The sequence below is a fragment of the Schistocerca piceifrons genome, chromosome 3 (assembly GCF_021461385.2).
Source record: "Schistocerca piceifrons isolate TAMUIC-IGC-003096 chromosome 3, iqSchPice1.1, whole genome shotgun sequence".
Classification (NCBI taxonomy): domain Eukaryota; kingdom Metazoa; phylum Arthropoda; class Insecta; order Orthoptera; family Acrididae; genus Schistocerca; species Schistocerca piceifrons.
In genome coordinates this window covers 479,865,705-479,888,715 of record NC_060140.1, presented here as the reverse complement: position 1 = coordinate 479,888,715, position 23,011 = coordinate 479,865,705, and the positions used below count along the sequence as shown (strand labels likewise).

The 23,011-nt window shown below is 39.7% G+C and overlaps 2 protein-coding genes across 4 annotated transcripts in view; one reads left to right on the top strand and one right to left on the bottom strand.

The window, feature by feature from the left end:
* Positions 1 to 6,331, top strand: part of LOC124790055 (microtubule-associated protein futsch-like) — a 37,402-nt gene extending 31,071 nt beyond the window's left edge. For all 3 annotated transcript variants that reach the window (XM_047257615.1, XM_047257617.1, XM_047257616.1), the window contains one exon: positions 2,941 to 6,331. In XM_047257615.1, coding sequence (XP_047113571.1) covers positions 2,941 to 4,686 — 1,746 coding nt within the window. In that variant the 3' untranslated portion in view covers positions 4,687 to 6,331. The remainder of the gene's footprint in view (positions 1 to 2,940) is intronic.
* Positions 6,332 to 17,801: 11,470 nt separating this feature from the next.
* The window catches only part of LOC124790054 (hexosaminidase D-like), a 187,509-nt gene continuing 182,299 nt past the window's right edge, over positions 17,802 to 23,011 (bottom strand). Inside the window, exon 7 of the mRNA XM_047257613.1 lies at positions 17,802 to 18,058. Within this exon, the coding sequence (XP_047113569.1) occupies positions 18,042 to 18,058 (17 nt within the window). The 3' untranslated portion in view covers positions 17,802 to 18,041. The remainder of the gene's footprint in view (positions 18,059 to 23,011) is intronic.

The following is a 23,011-nucleotide window of genomic DNA, read 5'->3' as shown; positions in this document are numbered from 1 at the left end:
TGTTGACAGATGAAATAGTGAAGGCAGCAGAGGATCAGTTAGGTAAAAAGACGAGGGCTGGTAGGAATCCTTGGCTAACACAAAAGAAACTGAATTTAATGGATGAAAGGAGAAAATAAAAAAAAATGAAGCAGGTGAAAGGGAATACAAACGTCTAAAAAATGAGATCGACAGGAAGTGCAAAATGGCTAAGCCGGAATGGCTAGAGGACAAATGTAAGGATGGAGAAGCATAAGTCACTAGGGCACTAGGGGTAAGGTAGGTGCTGCCTGCAAGAAAATTAGAGAGACCTTTGGAGAAAAGGGACCCACCTTTATCAATAGCAAGAGCTTGGATGGAAAATCGGTCCCAAGCAAACAAGGGAAAGCAGTAAGGTGGAAACAGTACTTAAATGGTCTATACAAGGGAGATGTACTTCAGGGTAACATTATCAAAATGGAAGGGAATGAAGACAGAGACAAGATGGGAGATATGATACTGCCTGAAGAATCTGACAAAATACTGAAAGACTTAAGTCAAAACAAGGCCCCAGGAGTAGACAACCTTCCCTTAGAGCTACTGCTTGCCTTGGGAGAGCCAGCCATGACAAAAGTCTTCCATCTGGTGAGCAAGGGTATGAGACAGGCGAAATACCCTCAGACTTCAAGAAGAATATAATAATTTCAGTTCCAAAGAAAGCAGATGCTGGCAGTATGAAAATTACCGAACTATCAGTTAAATAAATCACGGTTGCAAAATACTAACACAGATTCTTTACGTACAAATGGTGAAACTGGTAGAAGCTGATCATGGAGACGGACATTTGGATTCCGTAGGAATGTAGGAACACATGAGGCAGTATTGACTCTACAATTTATCTTAGAAGATAGGCTAAGGAAAGTCAAACCTACATTTATAGCAGTTGTCGACTTGGAAAAGGCTTTTGACAATGTCGACTGGAATGCCGTCTTTCAAATTCTAAAGGTGGCAGTGGTAAAATACAGGGAGTGAAGGACTATTTACAATTTGTACAGAAACCGAATGGCAGTTTTAAGTCAGGGATGTTATTCAGTCTGTATATTGAGGAAGCAGTAAAGGAAATGGAAGAAAACTGTGGAGTAGGAATTAAAATTCAGAGAGAAGAAATAAAACCCCTGAGGTTTGCCAGTGACATTGTAATTCTGTCAGATGGCAAAGAACTTAGAAGAGCAGTTGAAAGGAATGGACAGTGTCTTAAAAAGAGAATACAAGATGAACATCAAAAGCAAAACAAGGGTCTCAAGATTCTATCCTGCAACTGTTTTTGGCTGCCATCCTTTATTGTGAACAAAACAAGGGTAATGGAATGTAGTCGAATTAAATCGGGTGATGCTGAGGGAATTAGATTAAGAAACGAGACACTTATTATAAAGTAGTAGATGAGTTTTGGTATTTTGGAATCAAAATAACTGATGATGGTTGAAGTAGGGAGGATATGAAATGTGGACTGACAATGTTAAAGAAAGCATTTCGGAAGAAGAGAAATTTGTTGACATTGAGTATAGATTTTAGGGTAGGAAGTGCTTTCTGACAGTATTTGTATGGAGTGTAGCTGTGTGTGGAAGTGAAACATGGATGATAAACAGTTAGGACAAGAATAGAATAGAAGCTTTTGAAATGTGGCGCTACAGCAGAATGCTCAAGATTAGATGGGCAGATCACATAACTAATGAGGAGTATTGAATAGAATTGGGGTAAGAAGAAACTGACTAGAAGAAGGGATCAGTTGGTAGGACTAATTCTGAGGCATCGTGGGATCACCAGTTTAGTACTGCAGGGAAGCGTGGGGGGTAAAAACCGCAGCTGGAGGCAGTAGTTGCTCAAAGATGAAGAGACTTGTGCAGGATAGAGTAGCGCGGGGAGCTGCATCAACCCAGTCTTTGGACCGAAGACAACAACAGTCATTTTTAGTACAGAACAGGAAAGCTATGTTTATGGCTAGCTTTATAAACCTAACTGTTAGTAGATTACGACTGTATGAAAAACTATCAATAAAGCTACTATCCTAACAGATGTAGCAGCTGGAAAGGTCGTTTTCATACCCCACGTGCTAATTATTTCAAGCGCACACATTCATTTTGAGCTTCTGTTCCCATTCAAGGTTTCAATTGCAATAACAGTGCATAAGGTCAGGGGGGAGGAATGGATGTAAAGAAAAGGAAGGAGATTATGGAAAGAGTGAGAGGGCACAAGAGATGTACAGAGATTGGGAGGAAGACGATAGACAGAGATGAGGGCAGGAGATAGATAGATAGATTTTTTTTTTTTGGGGAGGGGGGGGGGATGGAGATTAGGACATTTATCAATTTCCCATACGTATTTAGCAATTGTGAAGCATTGCTGTGTTCGTTAGTTTATTCCGAATTTATGTAGGAATTCGTGATCTTAACCATCGTAACAATAACCAGAGCTCTGTGTGAATCACCTTTAAGAAACATTGCGCTAGCTAGTTACGTAAATAGAGTAGCAGTGGCAACTGATTTCTGTAAACTGTACATAATGGACATTAGTTACAGTGAAATTAAATATTTTTAGCATACACTGATATTTCGATTCACTTGAACATGTACAACAAATAAACATTACTTTCCTACAGTCATATCTCAAAGTTGTTTGAATACATCACCTTTTTATGACTCTTTTGTTTGTGGTGACAAGTAACATTGCCATGTTCTATTATACACGATGGCCTGCACACACAAAACTTACAACATTATGTTAAAATACTTGTTCTGTTTATTTGCATGTTGGAATTCTGACCATATATTTTTGCACAGCGACTTGCTTATATATTAAGATTAGACTTCAACTTCTGCTTTTGGTTTATCTGTACATGTTAACTGTATTATTGATATTTGACACTAAGGTATACTCTTTTTCAAGTTTATACAATTGTATATTTCTTTTTGTTTCTGTACATAGGGTAGGTCATTCCACAACCGACCTTACTCGACAGCCCGTGTTCGCTCTCCATTGATACAGAAAAGACTACCACCACAGAGAAAACGCACAAGAAGAGACATGCACCCACCAGGGGACTCTGAAGCAGCTACAAAAAGCCGTGAACAATCAACAGATGCCGTTAAAAATGAAAATGAGCCCAGCTCTGAAGGTCAGCATACGGAGGAAGATCATTCTTCAAATGCAGTTCAGGCCTCAGTTCCACAAACAAGGTCGAGCACCAAAGCCCAACAGAATAAATCTGATGAAAACATAAGTTCAAATAAAGGTGAAGCTGAGGATGGGAAGGGAATGAGTCAGTCCTCAACTCCACAAACACGATCTTCTGCCAAAGTCAGAAGTAAGTCAGAAGAGATGATAGTCCCAGACAAGAGTGAAAATGAGGATGGTGATAATAAAATAATCCGTACTACCAGAGGAAATAGTAAAGTAAGAAATGATGATAAAAGCAGTAGTACAGAAGCAGCCCATCTCACTGAAGAAAGAGTTACTGGCCATAACACCCGATCAGCTACAAAAGTGAAGCCTGATGTTAGTGATGAACCTGAACAGCAAGAAGAAGGAGGTAACATATCAAAGACAAGAAAGGTGAAGAAAGATACAAAAACTACAGTGCCAGGCACGGAAGGTGACACAGAAAGCGTGAATCGGCAGGAAACTGAGGTTCTTTCTTTGGTTGATACTGTAAAGAAAACACATACCCAGGATCATTTGGAAGATTCTTGCCAGGTAAGTGAGGATTTGACCTCAGAGGCTGCTCTAGAAACAGATCAACAGGAAAAAGAAACTGTGAAGTCTGAAGAGTTAGTGACAAGAAATGATAAAGAGGCCTCAACAGTATTGCAAAATGTGAAGCATATTGTAGGTAATAAATCACCCAGATTAATATTGTCACAAATTGATAAGCATCTAGAACCAAGCCCTGAAAAAGGAACAAATACATTTGCAGCATCCAGTGACATTGGTGAAATTAAGGATTCTCCAAGACGTAGTTCAAGACGAGGTACAAGCAGAGTGAAAATAGATAAGGAAGAGATCCAGCTGCCATGCAGAACACCACACAGAGATCATTCAAGAACACCAATTCATATTCAGCAACCAGCAGAGCAAAGGGAGACAGGTGACAGCTTTGCAGCTTCAATAAGGTCAATTTCATGCCGTCGATCAATTCGGGACTCTCCCTATGTTTCAAAAATAAATGATTCTTTCCAGAAACAGAGAATTACTAAGCAGCAGGTAACAGTTAAGAAAACTACTAAAGAATATTTATCAGATAGTAAACTTGATGTATCTACTGAGAAAAGTATCGATGTGACCACCGAATCAGATGAATCACCTGTCTCAAGAGATAACATAGGAAAAAGGAAGGCCTCTACTTTAGAAACTGCAGAAAAAGACCAAGATCATAAAAAGAAATGTACTGTAAAATCTGAGCAAAGCTCCTCAGTTATTTCTGCTGTTTCATCTCCATTGCAGTTGTTAACTCAAAAGCCAGAACCTGTGAGTAGCAGTACACCACTGAAGGTGGTGGAATGTTGTGAAACTGTGCATATGGAGCTCTCAGAAGAGAGTATCACTGATGAGAGTGTGGCATATGAAAAAGCACAAGATAATATTTCTGAGCAATCTCTGTCGTTCGAGAAGGGGGCACCTGTCCCAGAACCCGTTTGTGAGCCTGTGTCTCGTAAGTGGTGTTCTATTATGTGAATCGTGGTGTAAAAGTTATCAAGCAAGTGTAGGGAACTTTGATTGCCCTTGATTTCTATGTGATGCCCCTTGGCCTGTAGGGTTCAAACATAAGTTGAAATGACTGTAGTGCATGACAGAAAACAATTTCTATGTAGACTGTAGTCATCCTTATTGTAAGAATGAAACAAATGGCCAAAGCTTGTAATGTTGAGTAGTTTTTGTAGGAAGAAAACTCCAAGTATATAAGACTAATATTGTAGAAAACCTTTACAACTTTTTATTGTCTTTATCTGTATTCATGTTTTTAAAAGAAAGACATTGGCAAATGTAAAAATCTTTTGTACATGGCTCTTTTTGGAGAATTCAACAAAAGCAGTATTATTGGTACAAGTTATTGGTTTTCATATAGTGGTCTTCCAATACTTGTAATAAGAGGCAGATTGCACTATGTCAGTACGAATTTTTGTAAATTGTTAGGTGTGTCTCACATTTTAAGCAATTTAATGCTGACTAAAAATAGTACAACTATCCAGGGAACAATATCTTCCTTTCTTCTTCTTCTTCTTCTTCTAGTATTAGTACTTCAAAGGCTTGTTGATGGAAATGTGCAGTTCTTGTTCCAGGACTCGTTTCTCTTAGGCAACAGGTATATCTAATCACACGATCGTTCTTGAATCACTACTCCCAAGCTACATTTAATCAATGGTTGTTTCCTGAGTGAATTTTCTAGTGCAAAGTTTTGTTTTTGACTGAATTGTGTGGTATACTGGATTTTTTTTAAATTGATATGCATGTGTTGCTTGTCACTGGTGGTATTTCAACAACGGTCATCATTTAAAGTTGCGCCTTGTTTGTAATTGCTAACAGTCGCTGAAACACTTCAAGAATAAATTTGCTATGATGCTGTCGTAGAATACTCCAACTCTAATTGGATCAGTTGTATCTGTTGCTGCCTTATATTCTTGTACACTATGGTCAGTGTGTTCACAAAGTCATTTGGTTTAGTAGTATGCTAATTTAGTATCACTTTTTAAATATTCTTTGCTTTCAATACGCTGTCAATTCTAAATACATCTAGTTTTCATGTCTAGATTTTGTTGTTTTCATAAAGAACTTGATGTTGCAGTAAATTCTTGCGTACACAGATATGTGACTATTTAGTTGATAGAATATAATTCTGCAGTGATTCCTTTAACTTAAGTTTTTGTGTCCAGTAATTGTTGTTATAACCATGACTCAGCTGTCTCTCAACCATTCATTAGGAGAGGCATTGGCCCCCTTGCACCCTCAAATTATGTGACATGATGATGCTGTTCCATTTATTGAAATACTCTGTATGCTCATTCCAGACATAGTGTGTTCATAGTAAATATCAGACAGTACAAAATTTCATCAACTGGTGTTCATTCTTAATGTATATCTATTGCTTTTGTGTGTTTATATATATATGAACACATGATCATTGTCATATGTTGATTTTAAGATATGATATTGAATTTTATTATCTGTTGAAGTTATTTTTGACTGCCATTAAAATCTGTAATTCATAAAGTGTTTAATTTTCATTGTTTGATTTTTAATATCTGAGATTATGATGTATTAGAAATAGAGTCCAGTAATTATGTTTATAAAGTTGTAAAATAAACTTATTTTGCAGAGGTAATGCTAATTTTCCTTGTAATTCTCTCTCACCCACTCTTGCCAGAGCTAAGCATTAGCTGGGGTGACAGGGGGGGGGGGGGGGGGGAGATGTTGATCTAAATTGAAGAGGATTGACTTGAGGCATCCAGGAGCTATTACACTCCTTAAGCTGAAGAAAACCTGATGGATACATGTCAGTGAGGCAATACACTGATACGTTCTGCGTGGAAGACAGTTATCATTTTCAGGAGATAACAACAATTTATATAGAAGTTTGGGAAATGAAAGTGCATTTCTAATAAAGCATGCTTCATGATACTTTCAGGAATGTAAACCTGATTCAGCAGCACCTTGACTCTTTTGGAATGAGCCAATAGACTGTCATAAATGAAGGGGTGGCCACAGCAAATAGCATGCAAGTTATTTTTTAACATCAGAAAGTATTTTATTTATTTGTGTACATCTGTATTATCTGCTTCAAAATAGTTCCCATTAGAAATTATACACTTGCGTCAGTACATTTAGCATTCCCCAAAACACTGCTGGAACTCAATCTTGGGGATAACTTTTAGGTCTTGGCAATGTATTTTTATTTCGTATATGCTGGGGGGAGGTCACATGGAGGCCAGGGGATTATTACATTATTGTTTTTGGCCGAAACTTTGCAAACAAGTTACAGAATGTCAGTAATTAATTGTTTTGCCACAAATGTCTTTGTCTGCACAACTGTTTTGGATGATAATGCAGAACAGTATCAAAAGTTCTGAATTTTGGTTGGCATTAATTGACAGAATGGAAGGATCATTATTTCCATCAAGCCACTGACTGTAGGCCAGTTTTGGAGTTCTTAATTTCTTGGGTCATAGGAAGCTAGAAGGTGAGTCACATATCGAGCCATTGAACTGTTTAGCCATGTGCGCTAACATGCACAAAATGTATGTTTCATGTGACATATTTCGGTGCAGCAAAAGGAACTGTGAAATTATTAACAATGTTTGGGCACAGTCATTGTGTGAATGATTAGTTCATCAATGAACAAAAATAGTTTATTAGTTTCAAGTAGTTAATGTATCAGTAACATTCTGTAAATTAATACTTAGTTAAATTATGTACTGTGAACACTTCAATAATTTTCTAAACAAGGTACGTGCATACTTTCATGTTTATCCTTCAAGTTCAACACTAATATGCCATTGTAGGTTCTCAATATGCATTCCATTTTTTTTTTAGTTTTGCTTTAATAAAATCTCCCAGCATTTTATTTTTTTCTAAAACTTACTGTCCTACATTATCTGTTCCATTTTGAACTTAAGTTACGAACAGTTTCAGTAAAGAATACCTATTATACATATACCAAGTGTGTCCTTTATTTAGTACTGACGGAAACTGTTTGATGGTGGTGTCGTCGTAATCAAGATCTGTTATATCATTTTCTGAATATATTTTAAAATCAAAGCCTTGGCCTGATGCTGGCACACAAGTTTATAAAATTTTATCCTTAATCCTGCCTCCTTGAGGGACAAAATTGTTTATAAGATATGTGCCCATTAAATTTCATTGATCATGACGTTCTCTTCCATTATATACACTATTTCAATAAAAAAAATTCAAGGTGTGAAGGAACAGGACTGTAGAGATCTATGAAAGGCTGTAGATTTTGTGAAAATCACCCAGAACTGTGGGTCAGGGGAGACTTACTGCCCGGTATGTCTACGCCTTTTCCTAGACCTCTCCCGTCCTTTTCCTTCACCCTTCTGCCTGAAGGAGGAGCCACTGGCTCCGAAAGCTTGCCAATCACAACAGTCTTTTATGAGTGTGTTCTGCCACCGCTTGGCGAGTAGATTCTTTATCTATCCAATTAAATAACACATGTGACTACATATTTTTCGACCATGTCAGTCATGTTGTTGTTTGTAAAATATAAAAACCTACTAATTGCACAGAGATTTTCAGGGCATGGTTTTCCTGAATATCGGTATTTCTGTGGTGCCTCTTTTAGACCAGTAAATTTGAATTTTTGTTTTTGCTATCTATTGTTATGCATAACGCAAAGTATTTTAAGTTCATTATAACTGACAGGGTCCATGTCCCATCAGTTTCTTTCTTCTATTTTTTTGTTAGTTGTGCTTACTGATACAACGTAATCCCAAAACACATTGTTGAAAATTACATAAAAAAGTTAACACTCTTGTGGTTCCACCTAAATCATTAAAAAGATGCTCTTATAAGAGGCATCTACATATACTCCCAGATTTTTGGGTTGTTTGGGTGAAGAGACCAAACAGCGAGGTCCTCGGTTTCGTTGGATTAGAGAAGGAAGTCGGCCGTGCTCATGCAGAGGAACTATCACAGCATTTGCCTGGAGCGATTTACGGAAATCACGGAAAACTTAAATCAGGATGGCCGGACGCGGGATTGAACCATCGTCCTCCCGCATTTTTGGTTTGTTATTTATAATGTCTTTGTCGCTGATTAATCTTCTTAATTGTTTTCACACACGGCTCTCACTCATGGTTGTAGACAAAGGACTTGACTATTATATGAAACAATCATTGTAATATTATTATTATTATTATTTATAGAAACTATTTACTTTTTTTGTTGTTGTGTGCATGCATGCTGTTCCTCACAAAAACCACCAGCTTCTACAGTCCACTAATCTGTAGCGTTTCAACTCACTTCTTTCTTCAGTGTTCGCTCCAGTCAGGCTGCATTATAAGAAGAATTTAGCACTAGGCAACTATTTCTCCCCATCCAGAAATAGCCTTTACAACTTTACAACACATGCTATGTAGTGCAACCATAAACAACCTTTAAATATGGCTATCACCAACACAAGCTGGGAGCATGTATATCATGCGAGGGGGGGGGGGGGGGGGGGGGCTAATGTGGAAGATGCTTTTGGATAAAATATGGTGCAACTTATGAAATCCTCAGAAAAAGAACCCTACAGTGACCAGTGTTATAAAGTCTCTGAAGTCTGTTCACAAAACAATTAGCCTTTAAAAAAGAAGTTGCAGGTTACAGATGCTAAGTCCCTGACTTTATCAAAGTTCTTCATCCTCTATTCACACATTATGTTTTCTCTTCATTGTGCTGACCATGAGAGCTTCCCTCAGACTACCATTCAGTGCCCATGTTGAAATGTAGCTTTTTTTCAGTGCTGGTTTTTAATTTTGGACCCAGTAAGACACTGAGCAAGTTCTGCGGAGTACTGTGGCTGAGAAAGGACACACACAAAGCTTTTGGCACAAAATTCAGTGTACAGCCACATTGTTATGGTGAGGAACAACAATTTGTCTTGCTATAACAGTGTCTGCCTTGGTGAATTGTCGTGTGCATCCTTTTCTTAAAGCTCACATCAGGGCCAAACTGCATGCGAGCAGCATGATGTGCCGACCAGCACCGGCAGGCTTTGTCTGTCTTAGCTTTGCTCTGTACTTCTCGGAGGTACTTGGTACAGCGCAACACTTCATTTAGCATTGCATTGTGGTACTTCTCAGTTAAGCAGAATCGTGCTGTCAGTGTTGTTTACCTCTTTCTTTTTAAGTATAAAACTAGTTTTCCAATTGCTGTTTGCACAAAAAGAAGCACTCTAGTGATCTGTTATCACAGACCTTTATGAATGGAAATGATAGAAAAGAAGGATAAGATCTCATGTGACATACAAATTTGTTATGGAATGACATTTCAATACCATGCACAGAAAAAATTTAAATATGTAGTTGACAATGAAAGAGCAAAAGATTACAACAATCAACAGACAGGATTCATTGTTCCGTAATAAGGAAGATCTTTTTGCTAAATTTTGAGGCATACAGCTAGTGATGAAATTGTTGGTACAAATAGCAAGTTTTCAGAAGTCACATTCATTATTCCACTGTCAGTTGCAACAGTTTTTGATGGAACTGAATGGAGAGTATGGAGACTATATATTACTGTGAAGTATGTTGATAAGTCAAGAGGCGTGACTGAAACAATTTTTTGATTTAAAACCTGATAGTGATTTTATGAAGGAAAAAGGAGAGGAGGAATGAAAAGTGGAACTTCGGGAATCAATTACAGAATTCACGTTTTCAGTGGGCTTGACTGCACACACTGTACACAGTAAGACATTGCAAGGTGAGGAAAATAACTTATTTCTGATTAAGGGGGATTCATTTAAAAAGAAAATGACACTGTCAAAGTGGCAAATTCAGACAAAACACTTCAGTTCCACAATGGCCACTGGCTTTGAAGAATTCATTGTGGCCTGGAAAGAATTACAAGGATAGTTTTCTAAACATTTTGTGGACACTGCCAATCTTGCATCTGATTTCAAGGCCTTTTCAGTTGAGATGGAATCAATTGAGCTGCAATGGAAATAGTTTCCACATCTCCATAATGATGATTGAAATATTAACATGTATGTGAAAAGCTTTTCTTTATTGTGAAACTAAAAATAAGCCATGGTTACATGGCAATGAGTGTGAAAACTTGGAAAATTGTCTGCTTCTGTCAGTACGACAACAATTTGTACCAGATAAAAATTACTTCTTCGACTCGCCGAACATAATTAAAAAATAATGAAAATTTGTTTTGTTTGTGGTATTTGTTGTTGAGAAATATGAAATCAAGATTCATGCTCTGTGATTGCATTGTCATTTAATGCAGCTCTTTCACACTTATCTCCTCTTCGAGCTCAAACAGCACGTCATGGCTGTGTGGGAAACGTGCCAAATTCTTAACTGTACTTGGCTTACATAATGGCAGGTGGCCCTTTGATCATGAGATACAAATACAAAATGCACAATTCTATAAACATGTTAAACAGCTGGCTATTACTTTGGCACTGGATCAAGATTCCTAATTTCCGAGTGTGAGCAAAAGATGGTTTATCAGTAAGTGCCCCCACATATAATACACGCAATTTGCAATTATGTGGACTGCTAGTTTTCCAAATAGGTCTCTCACATATTGTCTAGAAATCATGATTATAATTTAACATAACCTTCTTTTATTTACACTCCTGGAAATGGAAAAAAGAACACATTGACACCGGTGTGTCAGACCCACCATACTTGCTCCGGACACTGCGAGAGGGCTGTACAAGCAACGATCACACGCACGGCACAGCGGACACACCACGAACCGCGGTGTTGGCCATCGAATGGCGCTAGCTGCGCAGCATTTGTGCACCGCCGCCGTCAGTGTCAGCCAGTTTGCTGTGGCATACGGAGCTCCATCGCAGTCTTTAACACTGGTAGCATGCCGCGACAGCGTGGACGTGAACCGTATGTGCAGTTGACGGACTTTGAGCGAGGGCGTATAGTGGGCATGCTGGAGGCCGGGTGGATGTACCGCCAAATTGCTCAACACGTGGGGCGTGAGGTCTCCACAGTACATCGATGTTGTCGCCAGTGGTCGGCGGAAGGTGCACGTGCCCGTCGACCTGGGACCGGACCGCAGCGACGCACGGATGCATGCCAAGACCGTAGGATCCTACGCAGTGCCGTAGGGGACCGCACCGCCACTTCCCAGCAAATTAGGGACACTGTTGCTCCTGGGGTATCGGCGAGGACCATTCGCAACCGTCGCCATGAAGCTGGGCTACGGTCCCGCACACCGTTAGGCCGCCTTCCGCTCACGCCCCAACATCGTGCAGCCCGCCTCCAGTGGTGTCGCGACAGGCGTGAATGGAGGGACGAATGGAGACGTGTCGTCTTCAGCGATGAGAGTCGCTTCTGCCTTGGTGCCAATGATGGTCGTATGCGTGTTTGGCGCCGTGCAGGTGAGCGCCACAATCAGGACTGCATACGACCGATGCACACAGGGCCAACACCCAGCATCATGGTGTGGGGAGCGATCTCCTACACTGGCCGTACACCACTGGTGATCGTCGAGGGGACACTGAATAGTGCACAGTACATCCAAACCGTCATCAAACCCATCGTTCTACCATTCCTAGACCGGCAAGGGAACTTGCTGTTCCAACAGGACAATGCACGTCTGCATGTATCCCGTGCCACCCAACGTGCTCTAGAAGGTGTAAGTCAACTACCCTGGCCAGCAAGATCTCCGGATCTGTCCCCCATTGAGCATGTTTGGGACTGGATGAAGCGTCGTCTCACGCGGTCTGCACGTCCAGCACGAACGCTGGTCCAACTGAGGCGCCAGGTGGAAATGGCATGGTAAGCCGTTCCACAGGACTACATCCAGCATCTCTACGATCGTCTCCATGGGAGAATAGCAGCCTGCATTGCTGCGAAAGGTGGATATACACTGCACTAGTGCCAACATTGTGCATGCTCTGTTGCCTGTGTCTATGTGCCTGTGGTTCTGTCAGTGTGATCATGTGATGTATCTGACCCCAGGAATGTGTCAATAAAGTTTCTCCTTCCTGGGACAATGAATTCACGGTGTTCTTATTTCAATTTCCAGGAGTGTATTTTTCATTATAGCCATCTATGGGGGATGTTTCGCCAGTACTCCTTCATCCAATGGCTCATTCTAGCACATTCTTCTGCCGAGAATACTCTGTTCTTCCTCGTTTTCTCCTTGAAGAAATCCTTCACCTCTGCGCAACCTTTTTCCTAAAGATCTGCCTGTTCACAATTTCTTCTGCTGTGATTCTGCATTTTTCTAGATCCCAGTGCACTACTTTCACCCATGGAACTTGTGTCTTCCTGTTCTCCTGGAAGAGAAGAATCTTGTTGGTGAGCCTTTCTGATTCCATTTTTTTAATATGTCTTCTTTTCTTCATTTTAGTGGTGATATTTTCAAATCGTTGAGAAAGTTCTTGATTTGATCTTAGGCGGAACATAAATTCGTTAGATATTTTTCTGGGCCCAAGAATCTTTCTAAGGACTTTCCTTTCTTTTCCAAGTCTGAAAGTCCCTTCCTGGCTTTTTGTCTCCAATGCATATAAACATTCGTGTTTGACAACTGTGCTGTAGAGTTGGAATTTGGCCTGGTATGAGAGTGATTTACATTTGTATGTGTTCTGACTCAATCTGAATGCTATTTCCATTTTTCTTGCCCATTCTTAAATTACTGCCTTTTCATTGTTGTCTGGAGTCAAAATATCTCCTAGGTACTTGAACTTCTGAAATCTTTTGATGTCGCCATACTTGGTCCTCATCGTCCAGACTGGATCAGTGGCATTTATGTTCATATATTGTGTCTTCTCAAAAGATATTTGCAATTCTGCTTTCACTGCTGTTTCCTTGAGGACTTCAATCTATTTAGTTGAAATTTGCAGATTCTCTGCAAAAAACACTATATCATCTGCAAGCACGAGGCATTCAAATGTAAGCCCAGACTGTTTGCGGCCTAGCCTGATTCCATTTGGAAAGTTGAACTAACTCGTTCTCCTAAAAATGTAATTTGTGATCGGTTATTTGTTAGTGCTTTGCTGAATAAGCCTTGTTGTCTTATCATCTGTTCCAAATTCTTTGAGCACGTCTATTAACGTGTGTCTATCTACAGAGTCATACTTCTTTTTAAAGTCCACAAATGTCATGATCACTTTCTTATCAGCTGTTTTGATTAAGGTTTTGATGGTAAAGATCTGCCCCGCACATGATCTTCCTGTCCTAAAGCCGGCTTGATATTCACATAGTTGTTGATCTATGTGTTGTTCTATTCTATGTTTGTGAGCAATGGCAAGGATCTTGTATGCTACTAGTAGAAGTGATATTCCTCTGTAATTATTGACATTGGAGTTGTCTCCTTTCTTGTGCAATGGGTGGATGAGAGCATCTCTCCAGTCTTCTGGGATCTCTCCATGAGCCAGATTTTTTGAAAAAGTCTTTCAAGTAATTCCAGGAAATTGTCTCCTGTGTACTTCAAAAGTTCTGCAACAATTGGATCTTTGCCAGACACTTCGTTGTTTTTCAAGCCCCCTGATATGACCCCTCATACTTCCTTTTTATCTGGTGGGTTGTAATCAGGAAGTTTGTTTTGTGATTTCTGGAAGGTTAATTTTTCTGGTGGGGGTCAGTTGAGCAGCTCTTTGAAGTATCTCGCCAAGAGTTCACAATTATGTTTGTTGTTCATAATCAGTTTGTCCTGATCATTTTTTAAACAGATGTTGGGTGGTGAGTAACCCCTAAGTTTTGATTTAAATGCCAGATAGAAGCTTCTGGTAGTGGTCTTCCGGAAATTCTCTTCTAGCTCCTTTAATTGATCTCTTTCAAACCTTTGTTTGGTGTTCCTAAATATTTTTGCTGTCGTCCTACTTTGGGTTTTAAATTCTTTGAAGTTCTGAGCGATAGAATTCCACTTGTTCCAAGCTTCAGAACGTTTCCATTAGGCATCTTCACATTCATGTTTGTTTCTTTTTCTTAGCAAGGAAAATTGTTTGTTTCGCTGCTTCCTGAATCTCTTGAGCCATTTTGTCCCACTCTGAGTTTAACGTGGCAAGTTCATGCTGATACCTCATAACTATTTTTTCACTGGTTTTCAGTTCTTCCATTCTGTATTCTGAGGGTTTTCCTTCTCCGATTGCCAGGTATTGGTTTCACTTTGACCCTTGTCAGATAATGGTCGGAATCAAAATTCTTTCCGCACTTTGACATTCATTATTTCCTTCAGGCTGGTGGTCGCTACGTGATCAATCTGAAATTCTACTAACATGGGATTGGGTAATCTTTTGTACTCATAGACTTTTATCAGAAACTGGCTTTTAAAGTTAAAAGTATAAAACATGATGTTTTCCACTTATGACTGTCATGTTATTTGACATCCATAAGTGGAAACAACCATGTTTAATGACTGCATGAAGGCTGTAGACCCAACCCGCATTAACTTAGAAGCTAAAAGCTAGCATAGAACCTTTTTTTTATGAAGGCATAGTTGTAATAATAGAACATCGTTTTAAATTTTTAGTACCACCTGCAGATGAGGATATTAACCTAACAATGGTTTTAACAATAAATAGTTCTTAAAAGTGGCTGGTCATTGGAATGGTTTTCCAGGAACCAAATGCTTCACTGTGCAGACTGGATCAATAAACTACTACAGCTGTCATGGACGGATTCTCAGTGCTGACATCTTAAAAGGCTCCATCTTGGTCCCCAGCAGTTGCTTTACACCTTACTCTTTGGGGGAAATACTAAGACTAAAGCCTCTAAGATGCCAATTACCTCTGCAATATGAGTGATCAAGTGATAGGATTCCCACAGGTTGACAATGTTGGCCTTAGGTATCTCTAAAGAAACATTTAAAAATGTAAGGCTGTGCTCTTAATTCCTTCCATCTTAACATGGTATGTTTCCACAACTAATATCTCTCTCAAAGTCCTGACTCATGGTCGTCCAGCCCAAACTGCTAAGGATAAAAACTTAAGATTTGGAGAGGTGGTTGATCTTACACTGAAGAATGTTTAAGAAGGGAGTGTTCAGAATTCCACTTTTAAGAGGGGTGATAGGTTTCTTGAAAATATGTCACTATTAAGATTGTTTTGAAGCTAAAACTACAAAGACTGGTATTTGCCTTCTCAGTCTGCAATTAAAAAAACATGTATTTCAACATTTTTGGAAATTCAATCACTAAGGGGGTAAAATAATGGCTGAACGTTTGTTTTTTAATAAATCTTCACTGAAGAATAACTAAAGCATTGTTAGAGGTACACTATTTGATCAAAAGTATCCGGACATGTGGCTGAAAATGACTACAAGTTCAAGGCGCCCTCCATTGGTAATACTGGAATTCAATATACCGATGACAGCTTCCACTCTCGCAGGCATACATTCAGTCAGGTGCTGGAAGGTTTCTTGGGGAATGGCAGCCCATTCTTCACGGAGTGCTATGCTGAGGAGAGGTATCAATGTCACTCAGTGAGGCCTGGCACCAAGTCGGCATCCCAAAAGTGTTCTATAGGATTCAGGTCAGGACTGTGCAGGCCACTCCATTACAGAGATGTTGACACGTAACCACTCCACCATAGGCCGTGCATTATGAACAGGTGCTCGATCATGTTGAAAGATGCAGTTGCCATCCTTGAATTCCTCTTCAACAGTGGGAAGCGAGAAGGCACTTAAAACATCAATGCAGGCCTCTGCTGTGATAATGCCATGCAAAACAAGGGGTGCAAGCCCCCTCCATGAAAAACACAACCACACCATAACACCACTGCCTCCAAATTTTACTGTTGGCACAACACACGCTGGCAGATGATGTTCACAGGGCATTTTCACCATACCCACAACCTGCCATCGGATTGTCACATTTTGTACCCCGATTCATCACTCCACACAACATTTTTCCACTGTTCGATCGTCCAATGTTTATGCTCCTTACACCAAGCGAGGTGTCGTTTGGCATTTACCGACATGATGTGTTGCTTATGAGCAGCCGCTTGACCATGAAATCCAAGTTTCCTCACCTCCCGCCTAACTGTCAAAACTTGCAGTGGATCCTGATTGCACTTTGGAATTCCTGTGTATTGGTCTGGGTAGATGTCTGCCTATTACACATTACGACCCTCTTCAACTGTCGGTGGTCTCTGTCAGTCAACAGATGAGGACAGCGTGTACGCTTTTGTGCTGTACGTGTCCCTTCACCTTTCCACTCCGCTATCACATCAGAAACAGTGGACCTAGGGATGTTTTGGAGTGTGGAAGTCTTGCGTACAGATGTATGACACAAGTGACACCCCATCACCTGATCATGTTCGAAGTCTGTGAGTTCCGCGGGGTGCCCCATTTTGCTCTCTCAAGATGTCTAATGACTACTGAGGTTGCTGATACGGAGTACTTGGCAGTAGGTGGCAGCACAATGCGCCTAATACGAAAAACATGTTTTGGATACTTTTGATCACATAGTGTACATCTATGAAAATTGTTACTTCTTTCTGTTAGAAATAAAAAAAAGAAGTGTTTCAATGTTTTTGGAAATTCAGCACACTATGGAAGTGAAACGGGGGATGAGAAGGTTTATGAAATTATTATGGAAGTATTTTCAAAGCTAAATCTATGAAAATTTGTTTATGCCTTATCTGTTAGGAATTTAAAAAAAATATTTGTTTCACTATTTTTGGAAATTCTATCCCTAAGGGTATGAAAATTTTAGTAAAATATTTTGTTATATTTAAAAAATATTAAGCTAAATCTATGAAAATTAGTATTTCATTTCTCAGGTAGATATAAAGATTTGTATGTTAGGGGATGAAAATTTCTGTCGCCGTAAGAACTCAAGGCATGGTTAACAAAAACTTTGGACTCCTGCTACCAGAACCACTTTTTGGTCAGAAGTACTTTCGGAAAATACCACCCTAATTTGGCCTTAGTGTGAAAAGTTTAGATACTGCAATTTATGAACAACATAAAATTTCCATTAAGGAGAAACAAGAGAAATCTGTACAGACAGTACAGTCTATGCAAGCAAAGCAGCGAGCGCCAAGCTAGTATGTAATATTTGAGGAAATCTCTCACTCTAAGTAGCCAGCATGTCGAGCTATCATCTAGGCTCCAATAAATTTGTTAACAATAAGAACCAGATTATTGGTTATTTTTTTAATTTTCCTTCCAATGAGTTTCTTTATTCTTTCCAATTACTGAAGTGTAAACCAAAGATGTTAACAACAACTCTTGCGGAAAATTTGCGTAATACATTGTCAAATGTCAATACATTTTCAGGCTCTGGTATCTTATGAAGCTATACTTATCTTACAGTACACTGTCACCTTTGTACAATAAATCAGTCTTCAAAATATCATCACTTTACCATGCTGGTAAACTGTAACACCTACATCACAAATAGTTGCTTCCTGCAAATAAAATTAAAAGAAAATTACATTTGTCATCTAGAAATTAAGAAAGAAAAAATTAGTTTCTAAATGGTAAACTACCATGAAAGTTTTATTATGTTCCACTGTTATCGTGTTTGGCAGTTTATTTGTGTCCAGCACTAGACTGGTTGCCACAAACTTTTCAATTCCACTAACAGTCATGACAAGATTGTGCATCAAAGACTATACTTGTAATGTGTTTCCACAAGCACAACGTACTGCCTTTCCTTGACAGCACTCATTTGTAATTTGTATTACTTTTGATGTTTTGCAAAAATAAGCACATAAGCTTGTATTAAATAAAATTCCACATAGCAAAAAGACATCACCCAATGAACAACAACATAGCATTTTACAGCATTTTACACTTCCCTGTGCAGAGATGGTTGACACACACACAAATTTCAAGCTTTCGCAACCCAAGGTTGCTTCATCAGGAAAGAGGGAAGGAGAGGGAAAGATGAAAGGATGTGGGTTTTAAGGGAGAGGGTAAGGAGACATTCCAATCCCGGGAGCGGAAAGACTTACCTTAGGGGGAAGAAAGGGACAGGTATACACACACACACACACACACACACACACACACACACACACACACACACATGGGCAGACATATGTAAATACAAAGAGGTTGGGCAGAGATGTCAGTCGAGGTGGATGTACAGAGGCAAAGATGTTGTTGAATGACAGGTGAGATACGAGGGGCGGCAACTTGAAATTAGCGCTAATTTCAAGTTGCCGCCCCTCGTACCTCGAGTGTATACCTGTCCTTTTTTTCCACCTAAGGTAAGTCTTTCTGCTCCCGGTATTGGAATGACTCCTTACCCTCTCCCTTAAAACCCACATCCTTTCGTCTTTCCCTCTCCCCTCTTTCCTGATGAAGCAACCTTGGGTTGCGGAAGCTTGAAATTTGTGTGTGTGTTTTGTTTATTGTCTCTATCAACATACCAACACTTTCGTTTGGTAAGTTACAGCATTTGTGTGTGTGTACTGCCACCTTAAAATGTAGTATTTTTATCGGTGATATGCTTCTACAAATTTGGATGCAAAAGATTTTTCATACACATCAAACATTTTTTCAACAGTGTCAGTTATTTTTGTTTTCTCCATCCCTGTATATGTAACCTCTTGGATAATCATTTGTATTACATAGCAACCACAAAAATTCCTAGTGCACATATTTTTGAGTAGGTCATCTTCATCATGTACAGTGAAGTTCTGCATCTCATTAAGATGGTTATGTCAAAATATTGTACTTAAAAATGATCAACCCCATAGATTATATCATGGAAGCATAAATTACCAATAGAAGTAAAGGTGTAGGACAAAATAAAATAAACACCTGTCATACCCCTTTCTACCTTATGGTGTTTAAGCAGTTCAAGCAGTGGTGAAGAATGTACCTACATCAGTCCGTAACTAACACTGATAAAACTTTGTTACGACTGAGCTTTTGGATTCTATGAGAGGCAGGGTTGTTGGGAACCATCTTAATGAAAACTACCACCGTTAGTTTGTGTTGAGAGGAGCACCATGTCAACTGTAACAAAAGCCTAGATTGGAGAAATCATAATCAACCCCATAGATTCCATTGTCTGTCAAGCATAAGTGTCCAGAAGGGCTTTGATGCAGATTGTGTGCAGAATCTGCCTGTTGTCCTTCATCCATGGTTCAAAGAATATCATGTGAGGAAAAGTGAAGCTGAGTCGCACACAGTGCTTTCTAAATCCATGGTGATTTACGGACAAAACCTCTTCTGTCTCAAGGAATTTTATTATATTGGAACTGAGAATATGCTCATGAATTTTGCAGCAAACCAAACCAGCAGGCTGGTCTACAATTTTCCCATTACAACTTACATCCTTCACTTTTTGTAAGGGTGGAGTACAGCCGGGAGTTGGACTATGTGTACCCTACGACTGCTACAATAGTTGTGAAGTCCTATAAAAACTCTGAAAAGTGACTGTCAGCTGGTAAAGTTACAATAGGCCCAGCAAGCCAGCAGTGGATAATCTCTTTGCTTTCAATAATCAAGCAAGCCTCAGACCAAATCAAATACAAAAGAAAAACTACATGCTTGAATACTGTTCACTAACTAATAAGTATTTTCCATCTCTCTTTTTGTTAGGTCTTTCAGACACAGTTGCAGAATTAGAAGCATATTTATATTTAGCTTTTTTCATGTACAGTACTGTGTTTTAAATAATTTTTTGTCCTCTTTCCTGTACAGTTAATAATGGTTAGTAACTTTCTTGTGTGGCAAGTTATGAAACAGGTTATGGCAGGTTACATGTTTTACATTCGTAACTTGCTTCTTATTACACTTTGTATCAAACTAATTGTGCACCTATGCATTAGCACATGTTTCTTACAAAAACATCTGATGTATGGTTCCCAATAAATAGTACAAGAGTCTCATAACTTTAGCTTCTTTATAAGCTGCTTTTTTTCACGCAAGTTCCAACAAGTTCTGTTACCATAGTTAAATGGAACTCAACTATTTCACTTTGTTATGCTCGGTGATGAGTATGAGAAATTAAAATGCACAGGTTCAGAATGTGAAAGGAAAATTTTCTGTATCATCCTAAAATCCTACACACAGATCTGATACAGCTCAGCTGTATGTCATTAATTTTATTTAAACAGTCTTTCTGCCAGCTCCTTCTATCTCAAGCTTATCTCAGGAGCTGCAGGCTGGCATCACCCACACTTCTCATGTCCCATGGCTTTGCTGTCAAAAGCACATCAGTTTATTTCACCCGTTACAACAGATAGTACTGCATGCAATGGTTCCACAGTTTTGAAGCCAGGGAAATTGCGTTTTTGTAAGTGTAAATTCATTCAGTGTGTAGGGCAATAGTTGCTCACTGAACATCCATCTACATAGCTCATTAACACATCGGCATCCATGGGTGACCAATCAGGAGGGTAGCTAGTTGTATATCTAGAACTTTCTGCTTCTGTAGTTCACTTCTTCAGTTAGTCTTGCTAGGATGAGTGTGGATGCAAGAGAAGCTGGCTGCAGTTCACGAACAGCTGAATGTCCTTTTGGCTGTGGTCGGTCAGCTCCAGGTTGCTGCCTTTAGGTGCAGCGGTAGCAGAGAATGAGAGACATCGCATGTGACACCTCAGTTGTCACGTGTTTTGCCCACAGGCTCTGCTTCCAAGGCACCTCCTAATGCACCCGATGCAATGGATCCACCTCACAGCAGGGTGAATGGTGGGTGGAAAATGTTATGCTCATTATGGAGCCCTTTATGCATATAGCGTTGAGGACTGGGAATAAAGCCAATGTGCACTCCCGGGGGCCTTGCCTGTGGCTATCAAGTGTGCAGGGTGCAGTCGCCTGCATGTTGTGGCTCCTGTTGGCACCAACGATGCCTGTCGCATGGGTTCTCAGGCGATCCAACGTTTGTACAGGTGGCTGGCGGAGCTGGGGAAGACCTAGCCTCATGCGCGGGGTGCAAGCAGACCTCGCAATTTGCAGCGTTGTTCCCAGGGTTGATCGGGGTCCTTTGGTTAGAAGCTGAGTGGAGGGTCTCAGCCAAAGGCTTTGTCAACTTTGTGATGGTCTTGGTTGCAGATTTCTAGACCTGCACTATTGTATGGGATTTGTAGGACTCCTCTTGATAGGTCAGGGGTGCACTGCACAAAGGAAGCAGCTACCCAGGTAGCAGAGTACTTGTGGAGTGAACATGACTTTTTTTTTAGACTAGGCATTAGTTTGAAGTGCTCTGATGAACACTCATCAATTGATATGCAGCAAGGGAAGTCAAACTGCATTCAGAAGAAAGGCACTTCGACTGTCACAATTTTATCAGTGAACTGTCGAAGTATTCATAATAAAATTCCAGGAAAGTTCTTGGTGTCAAATTATTCTTGGGACAGAGAGCTGGCTAAAACCCGAAGTGGAAAGCTCTGAAGTATTTAGCAAGTCATGGAACGTATATCGGAAAGACAGATTATAGGCCATAGAAGAAGGAATGTTCATAGCAGTTGACAAAAATATTGTCTCTATTAAGGCCAAAATTGAGTGTGACAGTGAAGTCATCTGGTTGCGTATAACAGGGGCGGGTGAAATCAAGCTAATTCTTGTATGTTTTTACCAGCCACCCGATTCTGCTGTGACAGTTGTAGAGTCATTCAAAGAAAGTCTACGGTCAACAAAGCGTATATGGATTCACTACAGGGGCGTTCAGACAGACAGGCGAAATACTTTTGGACACGTTATGAAAATTGTCCCAAGAATAATTTGACACCAAGAACTTTCCTGGAACTTTATTATGAATACTTCGACAGTTCACTGATAAAATTGTGACAGTCGAAGTGCCTTTCTTCTGAATGCAGTTTGACTTCCCTTGCTGCATATCAATTGTCAGATGTGAAAATTACCGAACTATCAGTTTAATAAGTCACAGCTGCAAAATACTAACGCGAATTCTTTACAGACGAATGGAAAAACTGGTAGAAGCGGACCTCGGGGAAGATCAGTTTGGATTCCGTAGAAATGTTGGAACACGTGAGGCAATACTAACCTTACGACTTATCTTAGAAGAAAGATTAAGGAAAGGCAAACCTACGTTTCTAGCATTTGTAGACTTAGAGAAAGCTTTTGACAACGTTAACTGGAATACTCTATTTCAAATTCTGAAGGTGGCAGGGGTAAAATACAGGGAGCGAAAGGCTATTTACAATTTGTACAGAAACCAGATGGCAGTTATAAGAGTCGAGGGGCATGAAAGGGAAGCAGTGGTTGGGAAAGGAGTGAGACAGGGTTGTAGCCTCTCCCCGATGTTATTCAATCTGTATATTGAGCAAGCAGTAAAGGAAACAAAGGAAAAATTCGGAGTAGGTATTAAAATTCATGGAGAACAAGTAAAAACTTTGAGGTTCGCCGATGACATTGTAATTCTGTCAGAGACAGCAATGGAC